Below are 26,282 nucleotides of genomic sequence, written 5' to 3'. Positions count from 1 at the left end.
ACACATCACTTCAAATCCAACCCAAATCCAATTTATATTTCATAAAAAATTAAAAAATACACTTATTTAGTCTTCCCAAACTTGCCCTTAGTATTGATTTTTGTTTAATTTTTTTGCGGGTGATAGTAATTAGACAAAATCGACATGGTATGAAAAATTAAAAGCAAAATTCATCAATTTGAAAAAATAGGATGAGATTGACACAATAAACAAATTTCAATAAAGACAAATATAATTAATTCAATTCATGTTTGAATAATCATTATTTTTTCCCAAGAACAATAACAAAACTGACAGTTATCATCTCTTCTCTAGCCATTTCTTCAACCACCAATCTTTCATATTGCTGGAACAAACTATCCACAATTCCTTCTCCAAAATGGTGGCTTATCATTGATTCTTGGATGGCCCTAACTGCCTTAGCAACTGCCATTCCATAGCTCTTACTATCCTCAACATCCCTACCCATTTCAACCATTTCGAGCCTGTCCATTTCAAATGAACCCTCTCTTCTTGTTTCATCTTCTAATTCTTCTTTTGATGGTGCATAAAAATGGGCTTCATAAGAGTCAAGCTTGTCCTTCTCAACTTTCCCCTGCAAAATAACATAAATCAAGTGTAAGTGATTAAAGGAAAGGAGGTAAATTTCACTTTTATCTCCTTTTGGTTTGAGACTTTTTACCCCGTAATTCGAATATAAGTTTGATAGCTCCTGATTTTGAATTAATTTGTAACTACCACATTTCTGTCCAAATAGACGAAAATGGTATTAAATGTGCCCATTTACGAATTCATTTTTTTTTTCTTTTCACTAAAAAATGGTTTGCCCAAAAAAAAAAAAAAAACATAAATGACCTCATTAGTCATTTTATCTTCATAACCTCAAAACCCTAAAAACTCAAACTCTAACAAACCAATTTCTCTCTTCTTTGTCACCTCCAGCCACCCCTTCTCCCTTCCCCAACCACAGTTGCACCTCCCTCTTCGCTTTTCAGCCCTCACTGCCACCCCACTTTTGTCCACAACCACCACCGCCGTACCCCCTTCCCCTCTGACCAGTGCCACCGCTCCCTCTTCCCTTCCTAGCCCTTTTTCGTGGAAGGATAAAATAGTATTTTGTTGGCTAGACTGCATATTAGTCCAAAACCACAAAGAGATCAGCCTCACGAATGGGTAAAGTAAATTTTGGTATTAAAAAACCCCACAAAATGCTTTTATAAGACTATGAGTTCAATAAGTAGTACACTACCTGCGAAACCAAAATGGTAAGGGATTGAGTGAGAAGCTTCCACAATAATGAGTTGCCTCTGTCAACATGGTTTGAACCTATCCTTCCCAACAAAATTAGCACCATTCTGCCTCCGGCGATCAGCTCTTCCGAGCGTGATCGAAGGAACAATGAGAAGTCCTCTTGGAATTGCCTGAAGTATGCTTCTGAGACCTCAGGGGGGCTAGATTCAGATATGTAAATGTTGCCTTTGTTGATTGACATTCCTTGCTCATCATAAAGAGCTGGAGGAACCTACATTAATTGATATCATCATTGTCAACTTTGGTTAGATGGTGAGGACTGAGGTCTGATTAATCAAATCACATTTCATCTAATTAATGCATTAAAAATGTTTGGCACAATTCCATATCTAATGTATGACATATTGATATATTCAGAGAATATGTGATAAATAACTTTCTTTTCGCTTCAAACTTAAGACCTTAATTGAAATTGAGTGTTCAAAATTCATAAAAATCAAGTTAATGTTTTATTTGCTTAATCTAGTAAATGCTAGAAATCAACGTGAAATATATAAGGATCAAAGGATGTTGGGTGCAATTTATGGGCTTACACACCAAGTATCATGCACGGCTATGATCCTTGGTTCTCAAATGGCATGTTTGATTGGATTGATTAGAGCATAGGATTGAAATTATTAATCCGTGTGGCTAATTATCCTATGCTTGTTTTAATATTTTGATTTAGGATTATTAATCCAACAAATTTGTAAGATTATTAGTAATAGGGTAGGGATAGGATTATTAATCAAATGGATATTAATCAAATTGGATAATGAATATCACACTAATTTAATAGGATTATTAATCCTTCACTATTAGTCTTGTGAATCAAACTTAGTCTTGTGAATCAGACATGACCAAAATGTACTATTTTTCACTCACTATATATGTACTGAGATAGGGAGTGGACATAGATTTTAGAGTACAAAGAATCTTATACCGTCCAACACCTATTTGGCTTCATTTTGATCCACAAAAGGGCGATCACAATCTTTAATCTCAAAATCTTAAATAATACCTTGCCCGGCCATTATTCTCTATTTTCGAGATTTTTGTCCGTCTCAATGCATTCTTAGTCACCTATTATATACTAAGATAGGGAGACGACGTGAATTTTGAAGACAGAGAATCTTGTGCTGGCCAGCATCAATCATTTTGAGCTTTAACAAAAGAATGATCAAGGTTAATTTGATTGATAAGAGCGCACATATACCCAAAAGAAAAGAAAAATCACAAAAGATTAAAGATCATCATTCTTTAAGCGATTCTAAAGGTGACCAAAATAATTGACTTTGGCCTACAAATATCAACAACACACAAAGACAGTTGAACTTTCTTTTCCTATAGAAACAAGCATATATAATATATGCAGCATAAACAAGGCACTCTTTCTTTCTTAGTTGCTCCTGCTATATATGTATGAAATCAATCCTCTTTGTTAGAGTTCTTTTTTTTGTTTTTACTTTGCTGGGTGGAAAGTGGAAGAAAATGAATGAAAGTTTACCCTTGAAAGCCAGTGAAGACTGTAAGAGGAGTAGATGAAGTGCAAGCAGTCGGTCGGAAACAACCTTCCATAAAAGGAACCCGGATAACCGGCGATGTAAATAGATGGGCCGGATCCCTGATCAATTCTTGCTTGCTTGAGTTCTCTGTAAAAGTCCGGCAAGGCCTTGAAGACTGCGTTGAAGTCGTTGGTGGGAAGATCATTGAGGTAGACTCGAAACTCTGGCAATGGTTGAGAAACTTTGCTGCGATTGGTCTCTTCGATTGCGTCTACCATTTCTCTTATGGTCGATAATGAATTTGTTCCAGAAGAACAGCCCAAGTCTGCTATGCCTATGCTCTTTGGAGATGTTGTGAGATAAAGCTGTTGAATTGCCCCCATGGTTATGTGCTTCACCATATCTGAGCCCTTTTTCTGAAAAGAAAAAAAGAAAAAGAAAAAGAACATGAAAATCAAAAACATAACTGGTTTGTGTGTGTGTGTGTGTGTGTGTGTGTGTGTGTGTGTGTGTGTGAGAGAGAGAGAGAGAGAGAGAGACCTGAAGAGAAGAGTTTTTGGCATAGCTAGAGTCTCCAGCGCCACCAGTCATGTGGAAAACTTTCTCGACATCCATGGTAGTAGTAAGAAGGAAGGAAGGAGTTCTTTGAGTCTTCAACTCAAAACCGACTTTTATCCCCCTTTTGAAAAGCAAGTTCTTCTGCTTTGGTCCCTTTCTTCTCCTTCTTCCTATTATATTTCTTAAAGATTTATCCATACTATGCCCCCTCACAACAACAATTTTAAATAGAGATCATTGATTTAGGGATTGTTTGGGGGTGTCATAATTAAGTGTATTTTTTATTTTTTTTATTAAAAAATTAAGGGAAAAAATATAGATGTTTGGATTAATTTTTTAACTTTTTATAAAAAAATGTGTATTAAAAAATTATAAATATTAGTTTGTAGGAAAAAATTAGAATTGAGAGCTGTGCAGCCGTAATTGTTGACTTTTTGTGAATAGTGTTAACTTTTTAACTTTTTGAGTAATTTTTTGACTTTTTGACTTTTTCTTATCTTCCCAAACTTGGCCTTAATATTTTACAGTTTTTTTGGATTTTTTTTTTTAATTAAGACCTCGTTTGGCAGTGGCTGTTTTAGTCTAAAAGCTAAAAAGTTACTAAAAAAATTAAAAAATCAACAACTTATACCAAAAAGTCAAAGATTCTTTTTTCTCTCTACTTTTTGCACATCTTTTCGTAAAAAGTCAAAAAGACATCCCAAACATACTATTTTTTTATCTCATATTTTAGCCAAAAAACTAAAAAGTTACTAAAATAGTCTGTTCCCAAACGAGGCGTATCAATAAATCTTAAAATGTGGTATTATGAATTGTTTAACTATTTCTTTTTTCTTATAAAGTAAAAGTCTCATTAAAATTAAAATTAAAATTACACAAAAAAAATAGTCATTTACGCATTTAGGTTTAATTTTTAAGAGATAAAAGTGGATTTATCTAAATGTAAAATTACACATTTGGCAACTCGCACTATAGCGATTTTAGATTTTCCCTCTTTCTGAAAAAAATCTCACATTACAAATAAGAACATAACACTTCAATGTAACAGTCTGATAATGTATTGCTCTAATATAAGACACTAAAGTCAAAAAATTAAAAAGTCACTAGTATAAGTTGTTGTAAAGGGTAAAAATATTGACCTAGAGCCCAAGAAAATGGGTATATGGCCCAGAGCATTTAATCCAGCTAAAGCAGCTCCAAAGTAAGGGCTAGGCCCAAATTCTTGTTAGATCCATCTTAATGAAAGAGACAAAGTCACGTGATAGAAGGTTTGAATAAGATCGCCTTCTGGAAGGAAATCTGCAACACAAAGGAGAGCCCATGGATTCGTTTGTAACCTACAATGGAGATCAGAATTGACAGAGATGGAGATATGGGACCAACATATCTTGACAGTAGAATCATCTGATGAGTAAGATCCAACAGTCAAAGATGAGAACTAGTGTCCAAACTAATCTAGGCCATCCAAAATAAAACAACTCTAACAGTGGTAGATCAGGACAACTTGACCACTTGCCCAACCAAGGTCCAGGGGCATAAAATATCATTGGATCAAGATAGTCATCCAACGGCCCAAATGCAAGTTATTGACACTATAAAAGGAAGAACCAAGGAAACCAAAACAATAAAAAAACCAATATAACTAGTCTTTCCTTTCAAATATAATATGTCCAAACAAAATTCTAACTTGATCATTAGAAGGTCCTCCCGACCAACTCTGGTCGGGAGAGATCATTGATAACTTGGTATTTTTTCTACAAAGCATAGTAAGGAGCAGCTCGTCTCGCTTTCCATGTGGAGAAAATTTCGTCATTTCACAATTGTCATATCACTCTCTTTATTTTTCTGCACATCTTTTCGTAAAAAGTAAAAAAGTTACTAAAATAGTCTATTCCCAAACGAAACCTTAATGTATTTTTCCTAAACGTAACACTCCAATAAATGTAATCCTAAACGTAACACTCCAATGTAACGCACTCCAATGTAACACACAAAAATACTAAAAACTCCTTAGTGGATTTTTTTCAAATGTTACAGTCACAGTTTGAAATTATATATTTGACCAAAACTTACTAAGAAATTTTTGTAATCCTTATGAAATGATTTGAAAAATCATTTGGCATGGTTTAAAGAAACTCACATATTTTTTTTAAAGTGTTACATTAGAGTATTATATTTAGAAAAAATATACTAAGAATTTTTTTTTTTTTTTTTTGTGTTACATTAGAGTGTTACACTAACAAATTTTTTAGAGAGTTATATTGGAGTGTTACGTTTGGAAAAAATTTACTTATGAGTTTTTTTGGAGTGTTACTTTTGGGTGTTATATTGGAGTATTACAATTTGAAATTATACATTTGTCCGAAACTTACAAAGTAGTTTTTGTATTTTTTTTTGAAATGTTTGGATAATCCTACATTCTTTTAGAATGTTTGAAGAATCATATATTTCAAGTCATTTTTGTACTCTTTTTGAAATATTTTCCACATTAAAAAAAATATTTACATAAAAATTATCCCAAATTTGATTTTCATAGATTGTATATCTTACCTTTCTAGCACACACACCCAAAAAAAAAAAAAATAAGAAGAAGAAAAAGAAGAAGAAAAAGAAAAAGTTGGAAAAGCAAAAAAAAGGAAGTAAGAGGTAGTTGTAAATTCAGTTTTCAAATAATATATTAAATCTATATTTTTAAAATTAATTGAACTAATTGATTTATAAAAAAATTCTTAAGACTAACCAGATCACCATCCTTCAAGATGGGATTTATATATAATTTTTTCTTATTTTTTAACTATAAAAAGTCCACTTATTTGTTTGAAAACACAAAGTTAACTTCTTGGGTTTTCCATAAAATTTGACTTATTTTGGTATTTAATAATTTTTTTTCTTCAAAATTGATTCCAAAATTTTAAAATTTTAAGGATCATCTACTAGTTTTGGCAGATCTAGAAATAAAATAAAAATTTGACCTTAAAATAATTACAAAAATAAGTCAAGTAATAAATAGAGCCATTAAGCCATTAATATAAGGAAAATGTTATATGTTTCAAATTTTTTATTAAATAAATAATCAAATATTTCATATAGTTGCGAAATTCATAAAATTGCGAACTCCACACCCATGTGAGACATTTAGGCTTGTGAGGTCCACTATGGGTTCCGTTTCGATAATTTAAACAATTCATTTTGTCAATACTTCATGCATTTCATCCAAAAGAATTATGTCGATCCGATAACTGTTACTTGTTCAATTTATTATTTGTCATAAAAAATGTATAATTCATTTTTTAAAAACACAATTGTCTTTCATTTTTTTAGTGAAAAACACTATAAACTGAATGAATTACAGTTATCGGATTGACCTATTTTTTTTGAATAAAATATACGAAATATTTAACAAAATGAACGATTTGGATCAACAAAATTGGACTCATAATAAACTTTACAGACTCAAATATCCTTTATTAATCTAAATTTTAGAACAGAGGAAATCCTCCGCTAACAAGATAATCCCAAAGAAAGCAAAAGTTAACTTATAAATTGAGGGCTAAGAAGCACGGGTGCGGGTACGAGTACGGTACGGGTACGAGTACGGGTGCGCCGATACGGCAAAACCCCAAAAAAGTAGGGTACGGGTACGGCTGCGGTATGCCGATATTTTTTTATTTTTTTTATTTTTTATAATTATGGTTAAAAGATCCAACCTACAAATTGAAGTTAAATATCAAAACTAAAAAGAGAACTATAAAACTAAAAGACAAAAATATTAATATATTTGAATTCAACATAACCAACACCAATGCAGTCCATAATCCAAGCAAAGGAATAACTTGGTTCTAATTTATTAATTTTTTATTAATATATTTGTGTTCTAATTTATTAACTTGGTTCTAATTTTTTATTAATATATTTGTGTTCTAATTTATTAATTTTTTTGATCTAAATTTTTTTTTGTTCTAAATATGATTGAATAACTTGGTTCTATGCCTCTCTAATTTTTTTTTGGTTCTACATCAACATCAGATTATACCTCTCTGAAGAAGAAAGAAGAAACAAGAAAAAAAACAAAAAAAATAAAGATGAAGAAATTCTGACCACTTACTTGGTTGCGGGGGACGAAAATAGATGATAGATATTTGCTGATCTCTGCAAAAAAAAAAATGAGATGAAGAAGAAGAAACGAAGAAGATGAGAGAAGAGGAGGGTGATGAAACAGCGAAGAAGAAGTCGTACCCGATGCCGTGGGTCGAAGTCGAAGACGAGGGTGATCTCTAGGTCGAAGTCGAAGACGAGGTGATCTCTGGGTCGAAGTCGCCTCTTGGTGCTCAACTGATGAGATTAGGTCAAAAGGGATGAGATTAGGGCAAAACAACTTCATTCGTATATACATTTTTTATTTTATTTTTTTAAAATTTTTCTTAATATTGCTCCGGTACCCCTTAATTTTTCAAAAAAATTGATTTTTGTCCCCGATGTATCCAAAACGCACCAAAGGCGTACCCATGCCGTACCTAAGCCGTACCCATGTCTTACCCGACTGAGGCAGACGTACCCGACCACTTTTTGCCATACCCGATACGCGTGCAGTCGTATCGGTACGCGTACCCGCACCCAGTAAGTACCCGGTGCTTGTACGGCACTATTTTTGGAGTACCCGTGCTTCATAGATTGAGGGTCATTTTAAGAGATGGTTAAACGTTATTTTTTAATTTTTAATCTATTTTGATTCATATCATTTTTTACACGTTAATTCAAAAAAGGCTTAAAAAAATAAATTTTTAACTATTTTTTCAAAACAACCTGAGTCAACGTAGTATCATTAATAAGATGTTCCTAATTCAATAAATAAATAAGAACATCCCGAAAAATGGTGCAAAATATTAGGTGGCATGTTGTATCTTTAAAATTGAAGGTGTTGACAACATGCATGATGCATGTCAAAAACAAGCAAAGAAAACAAATTAACTTGTTTGGTTTTGATTTTCAAAAAATAATTTTTAAAAAATTTAATTTTTAGACACATTTAACATAAATACATTTAAAAAATATAACATTTGTGAACAAAATTTTTAAAAAATACACTAAACCAAAACTAGGGGTGGGCGTGGATCGGTTGCGGCCATGAAACCTCTAATTCGCCATTCGTCCGCCGAATTGGTAGATTAAAAAAAATCAATTCGCATCCGTCCGCCAATTCGGCAGGTATGGATTGAGCGGGTTGACGGATGGATGCGAATTGGTTTGGCGGTTTAAAAATTTATAAATTTTCAACAGAATTCAATTTGTGCACTTCTGCAAAAATATATATATATATATATTACAGTCAATGACTTAAAAAAGGATTACAATCATTGCATACCTTATCCAAAGAAAGAAAGTTTGAAACTTTAGAATAGTACAATCATTACATGTATCATCCATATATTACAATCACAGCATGCCTCATCCACATAAAGTATTACAATTTTTAAAATATAAAAACAATTCAAACCACAAAACCATGAACAAAGTAGTAGTAGAGATTGTATGCTATTGCTACATCTATATATGTTTTTCAAAACAAAAATCAACCAGCATATATCATCTTTTTTATTTATTATTTTTAGAGTTAGATTTGAAAACCAAAAAATATAGATAAATAATATATTTATTTTTTTCAATTCAAAAAATATAATCAAGTTGAAAACTCTTTTTCAATAGAATATTTAAACTCTTTTTCAATTGAAAATACAAATAGAATATCTAAACAAATTGAAAACACGAAGTCTTTCAAATTACTAGGGGTGCTCGTGGTTTGGTGGTTCGGTTGTGGTCAAAGGAATCTCAAATCCGCCATCTGTCCAAAATTAGGCGGATTGAAAAAAATCAATCTATAACCGTCCGCTCGTCATCACGCATCCGTCCAAAATGCAGTGAATCGGTTCGGTTCGGTCGATTTGGGCGGATTGATATATTCGCTGCTCACCCCTAACCAAAACATAAGAATTTTTTTTGTACTTTTGCGTATTTATGAATTTTTTAAAATATTTTACTATTTAGATACATCTAAGTAAGATGCATCTAAAAAAGTAAAAAAAGAAAATTATTTAAAATTTTAAAAATATTCACTACAAATAAAAAAACACAAAAAATAAAAAAATTAACTTTTAAAAAACTGAAACCAAACACGCTAATAGAATTGAAGTGGTTGTAGATTAAAACAAAGAAAGACAACAAAATGTATGTTATTAAAGAGGTTTAAGCCCCCTCTCAAAAAATCAAATAAATAAATTATATTTTATCATTTTTATATTTGTCTATTTTCTCATTTTAATTTTAAAGTTTTTTTTCCTTTAATTTTAACTTTTCATCTAAAATTAACTTTTGCTTGAAATTAGACAACAAATAGCACCTTAATTGTCACATGACATAATATATATATATATATATATATATATTATGCCCTTGCTTGGTATCTCAGTTGGGGGCTATCAAGTTAAAATAGTTATAAAAAGATAAAATAGATTAAAAAATCAATAAAATAAAATGTCACATTCAAATCATAATCATTTCATTGCTCACAAAAATCAAAAAAGTCAAAAAATCGACTCACTTTGAGTTAGGTTTTTCTGAATTTTTTGACTTTTATGAGAGAAAAAATAAAATAATTATATTTTAAATGTGACATTTTATCTTATTAATTTTTTAATCTATTTAAATTTTTTGTGACTATTTTAACCTTGGGCTATTTTAAGAAGAAGGTTAAAAATCATCTTCTAATTTTTAACCCATTTTAGATCATATCGTCACTCATATTCTTATATGTTTTTTCAAAAAACAAATTAAAAAAAAAATTAATTTTTAATCATTTTTTCAAAACAACCTCATATAAGCCTAAACCAAACGAGGGCTTATAATTTTTTCTTTCTTCGCCGCATAAACCTTAGCCTCCGTTTGGGAAGTGGGTTTGCTTTTTGGCTTTTTGGTTTTTTTGGCTATTTTAGCCTCGGCTAAAAAGCTTGGTTTGGGAAGGACTTTTTGGCTTTTTGGCTTTTTTGACTTTTTTTGTGAGAGAAGAGTGTAATGATTATGGGTTGGATGTGATGTTTTGTTTGTTATGGCTAAAATAGCCTATTTTATTTTTTGTGGCTAAAATAGCCAAAAAAGCCCAACCAACTTCTTCCCAAACGGTGCCTTAGTTATCTTATCTCCCTTGTTAAAATCTCACGAATTGATCTTGCGAATTATCCGGTCAACTGTGCCGGTTGCTACAGCTAGTACGTTTTTCAAAACAATAATCAGTGTGTTTTTCTGAATTCAAGTTTTTATTTTTTGTATTTTTTTTATTTTTAGTATATATTTTTAAAATTTTAAATATTTTTTTTAGATACATCTTATTTAAATATATTTAAAAATTAAATATTTATGAAAAAATATTTTTAAAAATTAATAAATACATAAAATATGAAAAATATACTAAATTTTCATATTTTTTTGTATTTTTGATATTTAATAAATTTTTTAAAGATTTTTTTTACAAAAATTATGCTTTTTAAGTGTATTTATGTTAAGATGTTTAAAAATTAAAAAATTTGCTTAAAATATTAAAAAAATTTAGTAAAAATAAAAAAATACGAAAAATAAAAAAGTAAAATTTTATAAAAAATATTTTCAAAAAAAATGAAAACAAATATGGTGATGATATATTTCTTAATTTTAAAATTTTAATTGAATTCTAATAATATAGAAATTAAAAAAAAAAATCAAAACATCAAATCAATGAATGGGATTTGTTTCTAAAGCTGTCAAACAAATTTTTTTTTTTAAATATTGAGCATAACGTCACATCATTCTAGGTTGTACCTTTAATAAAATAAAATTAAGAAATTTACGTATAGATGGATAGATGAGTTTATTGTCTAATAAATTTTATAATAATTTATGATATTTTTTATTCAATATTATTAATATTTAATTTTTAACTATAGTTTAAAAATTTTATCATAGAAAATTAATGACAATTTAAAAAAATTATTATAAAAAAAGTTATTAATTTTTAATTTTTAAAGATAATTTAAAAAATTTATCATAAAAAACGTCACTAATTATAAATTTTAGTAACAAATTATACAAATTGTGACAAAAAAAGTCAGTAATAATTAATTTTTAGCGACATATATAAAAAATCATCACAAAAAATTATTTTTTAATGATGATTTACTAAGATTTATATTTAATAGAACTTAAAAGAAATTAAATTCAATTATTAAGAGCTATTAATTATTTACTCATGAAATAATTTATAAATAGTGATATTGCCTCCACCACTATACCCAAAAAATTATGGGGTAATTACATTTTATTTCATGCGTTTTCACGTTACTTTCCTGACATTAATATATATGTGCCTATAAACTTTCATTAATTTTGATTAAAGTGTAAAAGTGACGGGACGTGGTGAAATATTGAAAAAAAATTATAATTCAATTTTCTTATAAATGTCATTTTACTTCCATTTTTCTCATAATTTAACACTCTCTCTCTATATATATTATATAGGGGAAATTATTCAATACTCTCGGAGCATCCCGGAGCATCACGTGTCCATATTCCAAATCAATTAGTTAGTCCCATGTTGTCCCCCATCTCCAACATAAATCGTGAGCCCTTGTGTCTCTCCATCAATCAAAACTTTATGGAACACCACGTGTTCATACTCCGAGAGTACTGAATAATCATCCATATGAAATGCTTCCAACCCACGAATTGATCTCCTCTCATATATGTGTGTATATATATATATTATATAGATATAAAACGCATCACCTCTCTCCGTGTATATAATATATATATATATATATATATGAAATCTACCGCCGTGGCCTTAAGCTTTGAAAGCCATGCTTTGCATATCTCTCACTCTCTCTCTCTGAGTGCCTGTTTTTCTGATTCTAAGAAACGGGGATTGGGGGAAGAGTTCAATGTTTTATGAAGAACCTCAGATGTGGAACCCCAGTTCTTAATGTACAGAGAGAGTTCGATTGCAAGAACTTGAGGAACCTCAGATGCGGAGATGACAACCTAGGGTTAGGGTTTGGTGTCTCTGGATTAGCCCTAATCTAAATATATATATATATATATATAAAGAGAGAGAGAGAAACTGAAAGGGAATTCGTCGTTGGATTTGGGTTTCGACGAGGGAGGCAATGGAGGGGCAGGAATCGAAGATCTTGCGGCAGTAGGAGTAGCTGAGGGCAACGATGACTTGGCGGAGGTCGACGGCAATTCTGTGCCAGCAATGGGTGTGTTGGTGGTGGTGAGGTTAGAAAAGGAGAAGAGAGAGAGAGATGCAGAGAGGATGAGCGAGATAGAGAGGTTTGGTGAAATGGGTTCGCACGAGAGAGAGAGAGAGATCGGTTTAAAAGAGACAAATTTGTGATTTAGAAAGTCCTGATTTTAAAAATAGGGGTAGTTTAGTCATTGTAAAAAGTATAGTCAGTGCAGACACGCTTTTCTAGCGCGTTTGTTCCACGCACTATCAAGTTTATCATATTTCGTCACTTTTGTATTTTAGTCAAAATTATAAGAAATTTATGAGTACATTTATTAACATCGGGAAGTAATGTGAAAACGCGTAAAATTACAAGAGATAAAATGTAATTATTCCAAAAGTTATTGAATCACAAGTCTCATCCTTATATCGAAAAAGGATGATACTTGTGACTTAATTGGAGATTTATCTCTATGATCTAAATTATTTATTTTGTAGAATTTTTTGACAAGATCATCTATATAAAAAATTATTTTGATCAGATAATTACAATCATATAATAAAATTAAATTTATCTTTAAAAAAAATTAATAAATATAATTTTTAGAGTAGATCATTCATTATTTTAAGATAAATATTACTTTTGATCATGTGGTTGTGATTATTTAATCGCCTTATTTTTGTATTAATAATCTTCCCGAAAGATCTTACAAATATAATTATTTAATCGCCTTATTTTAACATCTCTTAATTGAAGCCTTTGGAGACCCATATGAAGTGATTTTACAGTCTTCTCTCATTTATATCTTAAACCCACTTTAATTCCATATGAGGTAGATAAAATTAGGAAATGAATATTTTTTTAATTATTTATTTATTTTTTGAATTGAAAAATTGTACTAAAATCCAATTTGGATTTCGTAAACTGCCACAGAAGTTGGTGAAGGAGCATTTATTACTCAGAAATTGGCAAATAATAAGAGCCCTGTCTTTTGGACAAAATTAGCTGCAAATTTGGGCCGGTTTGATTTTGAGAGATAAATTTTTAAAATAAAATTTAGAGAAAGAGTTTAGAAATTTTTTTAATTTTTTTGATTATATATTTTAGAAATAGTTTTAGAATATGAAAATTTGAAATGATTTGATATTTTGTTATAATTGAGTAGATATGTGTGAGAGAAAAAGTAATTAAGAATGAAAGAAAAAATAAAAAAAAAAGTAATTGAGTGATGTGTAAGAAACAGAAAGTGATTTTAAAAATAACTAAACAAAATTTTAGAATTTTTTTTTTAAAAATTTATTTCTTAAAACCAAACCAAACCAAAGAAGGAAATGTTTTCAACTACCCTTCATTAATGCTTTTTGGGGTTCTTCCCAAAACGAACGGCACTAGGTCAGACTCCCTTAAATATATGTACGTTCTTTTATTATTATTATTATTATTTTTTTTTTATTATTTATTTTTAAATTGAATAAGTGCCTAAAGCTTGTTTTGACCGGACGGAAGGTCTAAGTTTTGAACAGGAAATATTTTTATACCTTAAAATTTTGGAGAAATTATCCATAGGTTTCATGTAGAACATGTAGACACCATTTAATTTCATAATTTTTTGAGTACATTCAAAAATCCTTTCCCCTCTCTCTCTGCTTTTTGCTTCCCTCCTTACGCCACCTCCTCTAACCCTAATCTCAGTCCTAAAGTCAAACAAGAAGGCGATAAAGAACAAGAACAAGAACAAGAAGACGCTCATCCTCAGATCTGTGCTTAGATTGAACAGATTTGTGTATATATCTTTGTCAATTTCTCTCTCTTTCTCTCTCTATTTACAGATTTTTTTTGGGATAGTTGTTGATCTATGGTTGTTGTTGTTGATGATGAAATAGATCTATAATATCATTGAAACAGATCTGTAATGACTCAGATTTGTACAGATATCACACAGATTTGTAATGTGAAAATTTTTGAATTCTGAACAAGTAATTTTTGAGTTTTAGTTACAGGCGGTGAAAACTGTAAAATTTTGCAGTTTTATAACATTTTTTAGAACTGTAAAATTTTACAGTTTCATAACATGTTTTAAACATTCCGACGAGTCTCCGGCGATGTTGAACATTCCGACGAGTCTCCCGCGACCATTTGACGGAAGTCCGACGGTAGTAAGATGTGAACAGTGTCTGTAAATTAAAAGAAAAAAAAAAGGATTTTTTGATAACAATTAAAAATGTATTGGACTAATTGGTGCAAGTATTTTGTTTTGGGATTAGCTGGGTTTTGAACTTAGTACATGGGACTTATCAGTAAGTTCCTCTAAAAATTTTTAAAAATTATATTGACTCCCTTCCAGTTGATACAACCCTGGGTAAATTAATAGTAGTGGGGCCTCACAGTTGTAAGGGGGTCTCGGTGGAAAGAATGGTTGGAAAAGAGACGAGGATGGTGGGAGAGGCTTGAAAGGGGTGAATTCGGATTCTCGGTGCCCCTTTCTGGTCGCACAACCCTGTAGCTCCTCAAAACGACGTCATTTTGGGGGGTTTTTTGTTTTTTTTTTCTTCTTTCTCTTCCGTCTGTGTTTAGTCTTCTGCAGAACAGAAATCAGAGGAGAGGGAAGGGGAAGAAGAGAAAGAGGAAGGAAGAAGAGAGAGAGAGTGAAAGCAGAGAGAGAGAGTGACAGAAATGGAAGCTGAGAAGCTCCTCCCCTCACGGCGGCATCAGTAGCAGCAGAGCGGTGGCTCCTCATCGCCGAGAAGCTCCTCGCCGGCCGTGACCCTCCTCATCGCCGAGAAGCTCCTCGCCGGCCATGACCCGAGCTAGAGAATCCGAGCCGAGATTGGAAGCCGCCGACCAAATCCTCGCCGTCGCCGACACTCTGAACCCTTCTTCTTCTCCCTTCCTCTCTCTCTTCTTCCCCTCCTCTCTCCCTCTGGTTTCTGTTCTGCAGAAGACCAAACACAGATGGAAGAGAAAGAATAAAAAGAAAAGAAAAAAAAAAACAAAAAACCCCCCAAAACGACATCGTTTTGGGGGGCTACAGGGTTGTGCGGCAGGAAAGGGGCACCGAGGATCCGGATTTGGTAAATGAGGGTAGAGAGAAGGCGGCTAAGGGTGATGGCAACAATGGCTGTGATGGCTAGGGTAAGGGGATTATGGTCAAGATTTAGTTAGTAGGAATAAGAGTAGAAAATATATTTTGTAATCTGATAACTGTAATAAAGATTTTTAAGAAAGATAGGGAGTCTTAAGAAATTGTGGAGTAATTCTATTTTCATACTTCAATTTCACTTAGTACACATACTTAATTAATATACAAAAAAAAAAAAACTTAGTACACACATCTCTTTATTTTAACAATACCATCATCTTCAAATTTGAAACCCTAGTTTTTCTTTCGTCGATCCACCCCTCATTCCATGCCGTTGTTGCCACTCTTAGCCCTCCATATCCCCTTCCATTCTAGACCTCCACAGTTAACCTCGAAAGTGGGTGCTTTGCAACAAATTTCTTGTGGGAATATATGGTTTTACGGTGGAAGGTGGTTGTAGGTAGTGGGAAAAAGAGACGGCAAGAGGGAATGGTGAATGAGAGAGAGCTGTTGGAATGTGTCTCACATTGCCGTGAGTTGCCTACATTTGTGCTAGTTATAAGGCTCCAGTTTCACTCTCCTTAATACTTGGGTTTTAAGGAGAAGTGTGGGCTGAGTTTTTCAATTTGGTACTAGAGCTTAGTTGAGTCTGTGATTAGTGCCGTTTGTCGGGCTACTATATATTGTGGTCCAGAAAGGTGTAGTGGAATGTGTCCCAACCTGGAGTTGCCCCATATGTGCAGGTGTCCAGAAAGGTGTCATTTGTCCGGCTACTGTATGTTGTGGTCTAGAAAGGTGTGTTGGAATGTGTCCCAGCCTAGAGTTGCCCCATATGTGCAGGTTATAAGGTTCCAATTTTCTTTCCCTTAATACTTAGGTTTTAAGGAGATGTGTGAGTCGAACTTTTCAATTAGAGATGGCATTGGTGATAGAGAATAGTTATGATGCTTTAGAACTAGACTTTGGGTGAAAAAATATAATGGTATTATGGTATTTTTATTCTAAGATAAGATTGTATTAAGAGAAAAATTCATTAAGTATATAAACTGTGTGGGTGATTTTCTGATCACACTGCCCGCTTAGTAACCAGTTGGAGAGCACCGGCAAAATAGATGGCACCTGGCTGACCTGCAACAGAAAGAGAAGATTCTGACGGTGGTTCGTCTACCCGGGAGCACTCTGACGATCAAGTCAGTATATCTCTCAAAGATAGATCAAGTGCTAAACTCACAAGCTTGAGTATCAAAAGCATACCTTAGACCCATGGGGGTGCCTCTCTTTTATAGCCAACATAAACCTAGTCCCAATAGAAGCCTAACTTCTATGGACTCATGATTACTGCTAATCTTGGACTCCCAGTAAAATTAGGATAAACTCTCTAAGAGTCTTATCTTAATACAAACTGAAGTCTTCTCTCATTCTAGGACTCTTGCCCATCATCCGCTTATCTCAGATTCCGATATCTTCGGAGGTAACCTCGGCATAACAATTAGGACACGTGCTACCTCGGCTGACACGTCGGCGTCACCTTGGCCACGTGTTGGTACTCAGAAAATATATCCTCACAACTGCCCCCTAGGTTCTATTACCTCGGCATTCTGAGGTGATGGAACCTACATTGTTCGTTCATCTGTGCCCCTCTATCCGAGATCAAACTCGTCGACCTCAAAGTTCCCTGGATTTTACTGTCCACTTCTGTTAAGTATCAAACTTCATGTTTTTCAAGCTGTTCGAGATCACACCTCCTAGCCGAGGTTCTTGATCCATTAATTCGTAAACTCCAAGAGCTTTGCAACTGCTCCACTCATATTCTTCGGTGGGTTCCCAACTTCCAGTCATCTATTTGACTCCGGCGATCTTCATATCGGCGTTCATTTTTCTTGGTAGGTTCATAAACTCTTTTATTAAGCTCAATCTTTCATAACTCTACTGAATCCGTTTACTTGCCCTCTGTTGTTTTCTATTTTCGTCTATTTTCAAGTTTCGAATTGTTTGAACGCCTGGCACTGTTCTTGCCATATCCGCTTTCTGTTGCTAGCATCGTGTCTGGGTCATTACTTTCTTGTTCTTCATATACTTATTTAGTGCTTGTGCACTTGGCTTTATTCTTGAACTTTGTCATCTTCTTGACTCTGATTTTTCTCTTTTTTCATTCAATCCTCTGGCTTTTTCTCTTTCTAGCTCTTTTGTTTAAATCCGTCATTGTTCCAAGCTTTCAAGCTCTGCAACTGTTTTCGTTCCTCTCCTCCGGTGAAGCTTACGTCATTCTGTCATTTTCGTATCCGTCATCAGACTTCGGCAATTCTCATTCTGGCTTCCCTCTTTCTAGTAAGCCACTATTCCTCCTGATTTTATTTCTTGTTACTTTCCAAGAAGCTCTGCTTCATTGTTAATCACCATTGCTGTTTTACCCGTTGTTTCCAAATCATCTTCTTGAATATACATTATTCACACATCTGTTGATTTCTGCCACTGTTCTTGGCTTGACACACCTGTGCAATCTTTTTGTCTTGATTTCCTGATAGCTTCATTACCATTCTTGATTATGAATTACATTCTTATTTCTGTTTTCTGTGTCTTTTTCCAGATTCTTGTTTTCAATCATTGCCTTCAAACTCCGAGGTGCCAATCGCCGAGAAGAGCTTTGATCAAACTCTTCGGGAGATCGATGCTGAGCTCGAGGCCGAGAAGGCTGCTGAGAAGTCTTCCCAACTGTCTTCTATATCCTGCCATTGATGCCGAGTAGTTTTGTTTCCTTCTTTTACTCCTTGTACTTTGTATCTTGTACTTTGTCCTTCTTTGTATGCTTTTAATCTGGCCGACGTGCCATTTTTGTAGTCTGAATAATTTATTTTTCAATATTCAGGCCGAAGTGCCTTCTTTCTTCTTTAAATGCATTTATCTAATCTCTTATTTGAATGAATGTCTTCTTTTTTCCGCTCTTGTATGATTCTACACTTAGAATAATTTGCATGTCTTCAAAGTACACCTTGACTGTGCAATCTCTTCGGGTAAAATACCTTTGTCACAACTTCTAATCTTGCTCATTTCAGCCTTGTCCTAACACTTGAAAATATTGTAACAAATATTTTCACAAGTGTTGCTTAGGACTTGTCACTTTCTCAATGTCTTCTATCAAGACTTCAGTTTTCCATATTTCAAGTTTTGACAACCTGGTAGTCTTGGCAAGTACGCAGATATTGCTTGAGCTTGACTTTAACTTGTAAATTTTTCTCAAAAATTTCAACAAGTGTTTTAACCATCATCCTTTATCATAATCTCGGCTTAACTTCAGCTTGTAAATTTTTCTCAAAATTTCAACAAGTGTTAAACCATCTTTCTTTCGATACGACCTCGGTTTAACTATAACTTGTAAATTCACACAGAATTTCAACAAGTGTTTAAACCAATGTTCTTCCGATACGACCTCGGTTTAACTTCAACTTGTAAATTCACACAGAATTTCAACAAGTGTTAAATATGACCTCGGTTTAACTCCAACTTGTAAATTCACACAGAATTTCAACAAGTGTTAAACATCATCTCGGTTTAACTTCAACCTATAAATTCACACAGAATTTCAACAAGTGTTAAATATCGCATCGGTTTAACTTCAACTTGTAAATTCACATAGAATTTCAACAAGTGTTAAATATCATCTCGGTTTAACTTCAACTTGTAAATTCACACAGAATTTCAACAAGTGTTAAATATGACCTCGGTTTAACTTCAGCTTGTAAATTCACACAGAATTTCAACAAGTGTTAAATATGACCTCAATTTAATTTCAACTTGTAAATTCACACAGAATTTCAACAAGTGTTAAACATCATCTTGGTTTAACTTCAACTTATAAATTCACACAAAATTTCAACAAGTGTTAAATATCACATCGGTTTAACTTCAACTTGTAAATTCACACAGAATTTCAACAAGTGTTAAACATCATCTCGGTTTAACTTTAACTTGTAAATTCACATAGAATTTTAACAAGTGGTAAACATCATATCGGTTTAACCAACTTGTAAATTCACACAGAATTTCAACAAGTGGTAAACATATTCTTCTTCTCTCTGCCCCCTGCATGGCTTCCACATACTCTTTTGCGAACCTTATAAAAGGTCTTCAACCTGGCTAACTGCAGTCCAACCTTGTGTGTTTTTTTTTTTTTCCTGGGATCTGAGATCTGCTCACTGAGCTCTTCTCTTCTCTAACTTAATTGTCGAGATCTTGTCTGCTAGAATCTTGGATCTACTCACTCAGGTTGAGCTCTTCTCTTCTCGGACCTACTCATCTAGGCCCAGATCATGTCTTCTAGGATCTGGGATCCAGGATCTGGAATCCGGGATCTGCTCACTTAGGATGAGTTCTTCTATACTTGAATGTTATCTCCTTGGGAGCGCTCATGCCCCCTGTCTTTGCGTCTCTTCTGGAAGGGTCTTCGTTCCTCCGCAGGTATCTATCCTTCCATACCTGGAGGTCATTTTCGTTGTAGTATCCGCTTTGATCTGTTATCTTTGGTGTGTCACCTTTCTGGCCGGCGTCTTTCACTCCGTGACTCTGGTCACGAGTTTCTGTGTTGCGGTCATCCCCTTCAACGTCGAGATTGATAGGTCTCCCACTCCTAGCAGGAGTGTTGTCTCCAATCTGATCCTTCTGTCCGTCATTGGCCATATATTCTTTTTTTTTTCATTGGCCATCTATTCTTCTTTCTTTCATTGGCCATCTATTCTTCTTCGATTCCCACAGATGGTGCCAAATTGTGTGGGTGATTTTCTGACCACATTGCCCGCTTAGTAACCAGCTGGAGAGTACCGGCAAAATAGATGGCACCTGGCTGACCTGCAACAGAAAGAGAAGATTTCGGCGGTGGTTCGTCTACCCGGGGGCACTCCGCGATCAAGTCAGTATATCTCTCAAAGATAAATCAAGTGCTAAACTCACAAGCTTGAGAATCAAAAGCATACCTTAAACCCATGGGGGTGCCTCTCTTTTATAGCCAACATAAACCTAGTCCCAATAGAAGCCTCACTTCTATGGACTCATGATTACTGCTAATCTTGGACTCCCAGTAAGATTAGGATAAACTCTCTAAGAGTCTTATCTTAATACAAACTGAAGTCTTCTCTTATTCTAGGACTCTTGCCCCTCATCCGCTTATCTCAGATTCTGATATCTTCGGAGGTAACCTCGGCCTATCCGAGATGACCTTGACATAACAACCAGGACACGTGGCACATCGGCTGACACGTCGGCGTCACCTTGGCCATGTGTTGGTACTCAGAAAATATATCCCCACATAAACTAAGAGGAATTGGTGTGTGAAACTAGAATTATCCAAAATTGTGTAGGTGCTTACCTTGAAGTTACCACAGATATGTTCAACAAGAGGGGAGAGAGAGAAGGGAATTGAAGCTAGCATTGATCTAAATGAGATTGTTGTTTATATCAAGAAATGTTGCAAAGAGGTTCAACCCCAACGAATGATGGGAAAAAGGTGGAGGATGTTGGACAATTTTCACTGTATTTAAAAAAAATAAAATAAATTCTGTTTGTGTACTTAACAACAAACAGAATATAGAAGAAAAAAGAAATGAGAGAGTTTATTTGATTACAAAAATCAAATCAGAAAATAAAATAAAATAAATAAAATAGATTTTTATTTTGTTACAAAAACAAAATCAAAATCTGAAACAGAAAAAATAATAAAATAGAAAAGCAAATTAATTATTTACCAAATTAATTTGTTGAACAAATTTTTCTGATCAAGTCCAGTGTTTAACACTGTGTCTTTAAGACAGATTCGTCATCTCCACGGTTCTTTCAGATTGTGAACGTCTATCTCCTAGGATAAAATGATCAACAGCAAACAATAGCAGCACTACAAATTATTTTCACAACGAACACACTTTGTGTTTGTACTCTTTCTCATAGAAAATTATCTGCAGCAAAATGCAGAGAATAATTACAGAGGAAAGAACGAATTTTCTAAATGAATGAAAAATCAATAGAGGGTCTGTCTATTTATAGGAGAAAATGTGGTTGTTTGGTTTGAATTAAACAGATGCAAACCTGTTCAGTTTGAATGAACAAATATGATACTGTTTGGGTTTGAATTTGAATAGATACTGAAACTGTTCCGATTTAAATTCAAACAGATAAAAACCGGGCAGAATTTTGGTGGAGGAAAAAATCGGGCAGAAATTTTAGGAATTAATTTTCGAAATTCAAATTCCAAAAATTAGAATTTAATTTTAGAAAAATAAAATTCAAAAGTTTTTGGCCCAAAAAATAATTAGTATTAGGCCAGATAAGCACAACCCAACTGGATGGCGGTGTGTGTGTTTATTTTTGGGTCCAATTGGTTTAGCCCATAACCTCCCTCTCTACAAAACTTGGGTGCCCCTTGGGCCTACCCCAATTTCCAAACTCAAGCCATATAAACCCACTCAAAGTTTACCCACCAAATTAATGTGAGACAACCCTTAAACCAAACCTTTAGGAAATTTCACCAAAAACTCCATTTCCACGGAGTTCACTTTGGTTTTAATTTCACATTCACCCGTTAATGGTTTTGAGCAACCAAATATATCACGTGAATCACAACGTGACATAGAACGTGTTACTACTTAGACCCGTCAAATTTAACACATAGGTCCTACCTAAAAAATATACTAAAATTATGAAAAAATTAGATTTTTTCAAAACTTTCAAAACCATTTCTAATAGAGGATTCTAACAACGGTTGTGAGTGAGGGGCGGGGAAGCCACAGTGTTGGCTACCAAGATCTAGTCAAGCACCAAGAGGTCTTTCTTAACCTCGTCTTATTGAGAATAGTTTTGGTTATAAAGGATGGTGTAGCATTAATTTTGTTTTGTTTCATCGCTTATAATTTCTATAAATTTTCTAACTAATCTATTTATTAGCCTTTTTGTGATTTAAGTAGATTTAAAAATCCCAATTGTTTAACAAATTTCTAAACTACTTAGTTGGACTAATTAATGGGCTACACACTATCTCGTTTGGTGGTAGTGGAATAATAATAATTTCAACCACTACTTAGACACCCAAAGCAGAACAATCAAGAATAAATGAAGACTAGAATAAGTAATCATCTAACATCAAGGGAAAAATATGATGGGAAAATACTCTCCGTTCCAAAATAATGATCTTTTTTCAAGAATTTAATTTTTTTTGATAGCATAATTATTATGTTTTAAAAATATTGATTTTTTAAAATTACCTTTTGATAGTACATTTTTTGAAAAATATCAATTGTCATAATTATATTTTTTTTTGGTGTTATTAATGAATTTAAAAGAAGAGTAAAATAGTAAATTTATATTATTTTATTCCTGATTTTTAAAAAGGTACTAATATTTTGAGACAATAAAAAATGAAATAAGGAATTAATATTTTGAGATGGATAGAGCAATACATCTTGAAAAAAGTGTATATCATATGTCATAGTTATGATTTATTGTGATATTAGTTATAATTTAATTATGAATTTTTGTGGTTGGTAATTTGGTTATGATCGAAAAGATATTTGGTTATATCTCAAGTAGTGTTTGATTATGACCATTGGATATGACACATTTGTAGTATTGGTTATGACTTAATTTTGATTTACTAGTAGTAATTTTAGTTACGACCATAACAAATTTTAGTTACGACTCAAAAGTGTTTGGTTATGATCTATTAAGTTATAAAAAGATTGATTTGTTTATGACAACATAATTTGCTAATGATATACCATTTTTGAGATGTGTGTATTATAACAGTATCCATATATAATGGTGTTTTGGAAAGTTAATAAAAAATTGAATTTTTTGACTTTTTTTTAACTTTTTAATAATTTTTTTAGTTAAAAAAAATTGACTTTTGTGACTTTTTTAATAAGTTCCCAAATTGTCCCATAATCTTGTAAAATATAATTTAAAAGCTGTTTTCAACCATATTAACAGTCTCCAAAGTTATCAACTAGTTTTCTATTTATTCAACTTTATTAGATTGGTCCTTTGTTTATTGTTGGTGTAACCATACATAAGCTTTTAGTTGAGGTTGTTAATTGCACCACATGGTGCATTTGTGATAGACCAGAGGCATGCAAGCAACAAATGCATCAATGTCAATTTGACTGACAATCCAAAGCTTTGTATGATTAAAATAATTGAACATTATTTAAGATGAGTGGATTCTCTCCCCTTAGTAATTTCAATTCGAACGTGATGTTTGGCCTTTGTGATGTTTGGCCTTTGTGAACTCATTAATAATTTGAACTGTTTAATTTGTATATATAATTGTAAGAGTAGATTATTTATGTAAAAAATAAGATTGATCGAACACTCAAAATCACATGATCAAGTCACATTTTTTTTTTAAAAAAAAATGAGTAGTATAATTTTAAAAATAGATAGTCTTTATTTAAAATATATATATATATATATATATAATCAGCTTACATGATTATAATTGTTCAATCAATATAATTTTTTATATAAATAATTTACTTAAAAAACATTGCAAGATGAAAATTTTAAAGAACAATGCTACAGACCCCAGTGATGTGGCGCGATCTCATTGGCTGAGAACAAAAAAAAAAAAAAAAATTTCGCCTAATCAGGGCCCTACACGCACGACCCCCAACACCACTGAGGTCGGAGGCATTTTCCAATTTTAAATTATTAAAGCTGACCCCACTATTGGGCCACCACAAACCAACAACAAACTCCATTTGAAAGAAGACAATATAACAAAGTAAAATTTGGTAGAGGAGGGTGGACAACCCAAAGATCAGTTATGGCCTCTCTTTCTCTCTACCTTGGATGGTTCCTTAAATAACATAATACTAATGATTTTTGTGATTCAGAGAGAGAAGGAAAGTGTTCCATATGGTACAAAGAACTGTGTTGAGGGTTGATATTTCATGCCAAAAATGCAAGAAGAAACTCCTCAGAGCTGTCTCTGGACTACGAGGTAAGTAGATTGACACAATCTCTCTCTCTCTCTCTCTCTCTCTCTCTCTCTATAAGTTGTGTTTGGGTTATTTATTTAGATAAGAATTTAAAAAGAAAAAGTAAAATGTGAATGAAATATAAGTTAATTATTTGAAAAAATTATAATTCAGTGCTATTTTCACAAAATAATAACAATTTTTTAGAAAATTTCAAGACTTTAATTATTAATGTTTATGAAGTTTATCACTGATCTGAAATTATTCTCTATGTTTCTTTAAACAAAAAGAAAAAGAAAAACAAAATAATACTAAAATTGCCTTTATAAACCCGAAATTCGCATGAAGACATTGGCCCTCTTAAAAAGTTTTTATTTTAAAAATAAAAAATTGAATGCTAGTTCTGTTTAAAATGTAGTACCAAACGAGGCCTAAGTAACTTGGAAATTGCTCCTAAAACAACTTTGGGAGACCATTTTTCTTATTATATGGTCATGTTCCATTTTCTTCTTTTTTTGTGCCTTTTTTTTTTTTTTTTTCAAAATTTAAAAAACAGAATTGTGTTGCAGGAGTAGATAAAATTGAAGCTGATGAAGCCAAGGGGACCTTGACTGTAACAGGAGATGCAGACCCATATGAGATCATTTTACGGACTCGTAAAACTGGCAAATTCTCCGAAGTTGTCACTATTGGGCCTCCACCACCTCCCCCAAAGGATGGCCCAAAGAAGCCCGATGACAAGAAACCCGCTGAAAAGAAGCCTGATCAAAAGGCTCAAGCCCAATTCCAAGTCCAGGCCCAAGCCCACATTCACACTCCCCATTCCTGCCCGGTTTGCGATCGCATGGCTTTCGTTCAAGTAGCCCGTTGGGATGAGCCCAACCCATCATGCTCCATCATGTAGCAAGAAGCAACCACCATCAAAATTTTGGTCTCCAAATTGTACTTTGAAAAAAAAAAAAAAAAAAAAACAACAACAACAACAACAACAAACAAACAAACTAACAAACAAATATTTGGATAAGATTTTATGAATTTTTATATTTTTTTCTTTTAGTATGAATAATTCAAAATTATTAAGTTTCTTGATTTTGTTTTTTTTTTAATATGTAAGTTACTTATTTTTCAAAAATTGATTGTTTTGTGTCTAAGACTTATTATATATATACCAATGTAAGCCTAAGGGTTAACAATCTTTTATCAATAAAAATAGTATTTCGAGTTTTTTTTTTTCTTATGAATTCGAAGTTCTATCTTTTTGGTGCATTTGAGAATATTTTCTTCTACTGTAACAATATCTAGTTTCATTTCATGTATTGTGATACTATGTGTCATCGGGAATTTTTATTTTATTTTTTATTTTATGATTGGTAAAAGGTTAATGAGAGAATGACTTTTTTTTTTTAAATAAAAATGAATGGAAGGGGGGAAATAAGAGAATGTAAAATTACATTGTACAATAATGAAACTTAAATTCAAACCTCATATGAGATAAGAGGGTATTTTATCCACCAAATTATTACAAAATTTATGTAAAGATTATTGTGAACTGTGTTAAAATAAAAAAAAAGAAAAAAAAGAAGAGATTATTGTGAACTTGTCAACACTTTTAGAAACAGAGCTTCTTGTAATTTGTTAT

At 32.7% G+C, this 26,282-nt stretch overlaps 2 protein-coding genes across 2 annotated transcripts; one reads left to right on the top strand and one right to left on the bottom strand.

Moving 5' to 3' along the window:
- Positions 1–214: 214 nt before the first annotated feature.
- Positions 215–3,566, bottom strand: LOC114314931 (S-adenosyl-L-methionine-dependent methyltransferases superfamily protein). The gene is made up of 4 exons (XM_028261461.2): positions 3,336–3,566; positions 2,798–3,211; positions 1,250–1,522; positions 215–595 (listed from the first exon to the last, which is right to left on the bottom strand). The coding sequence occupies exons 1-4, from the start codon at positions 3,549–3,551 to the stop codon at positions 263–265; spliced, it is 1,236 nt and encodes a 411-aa protein (XP_028117262.2). The 5' UTR covers positions 3,552–3,566; the 3' UTR covers positions 215–262.
- A 20,883-nt stretch (positions 3,567–24,449) lies between these two features.
- Positions 24,450–25,884, top strand: LOC114314909 (heavy metal-associated isoprenylated plant protein 2). The gene is made up of 2 exons (XM_028261442.2): positions 24,450–24,666; positions 25,213–25,884. The coding sequence occupies exons 1-2, from the start codon at positions 24,582–24,584 to the stop codon at positions 25,545–25,547; spliced, it is 420 nt and encodes a 139-aa protein (XP_028117243.2). The 5' UTR covers positions 24,450–24,581; the 3' UTR covers positions 25,548–25,884.
- Positions 25,885–26,282: the final 398 nt, after the last annotated feature.

This window comes from Camellia sinensis, chromosome 1 (assembly GCF_055761805.1).
Source record: "Camellia sinensis isolate YWXY chromosome 1, ASM5576180v1, whole genome shotgun sequence".
In the NCBI taxonomy this organism is placed as follows: Eukaryota; Viridiplantae; Streptophyta; class Magnoliopsida; order Ericales; family Theaceae; genus Camellia; species Camellia sinensis.
The sequence above is the reverse complement of the archived record's forward strand: the minus strand, read 5'-3'. Positions and strand labels throughout refer to the sequence as shown.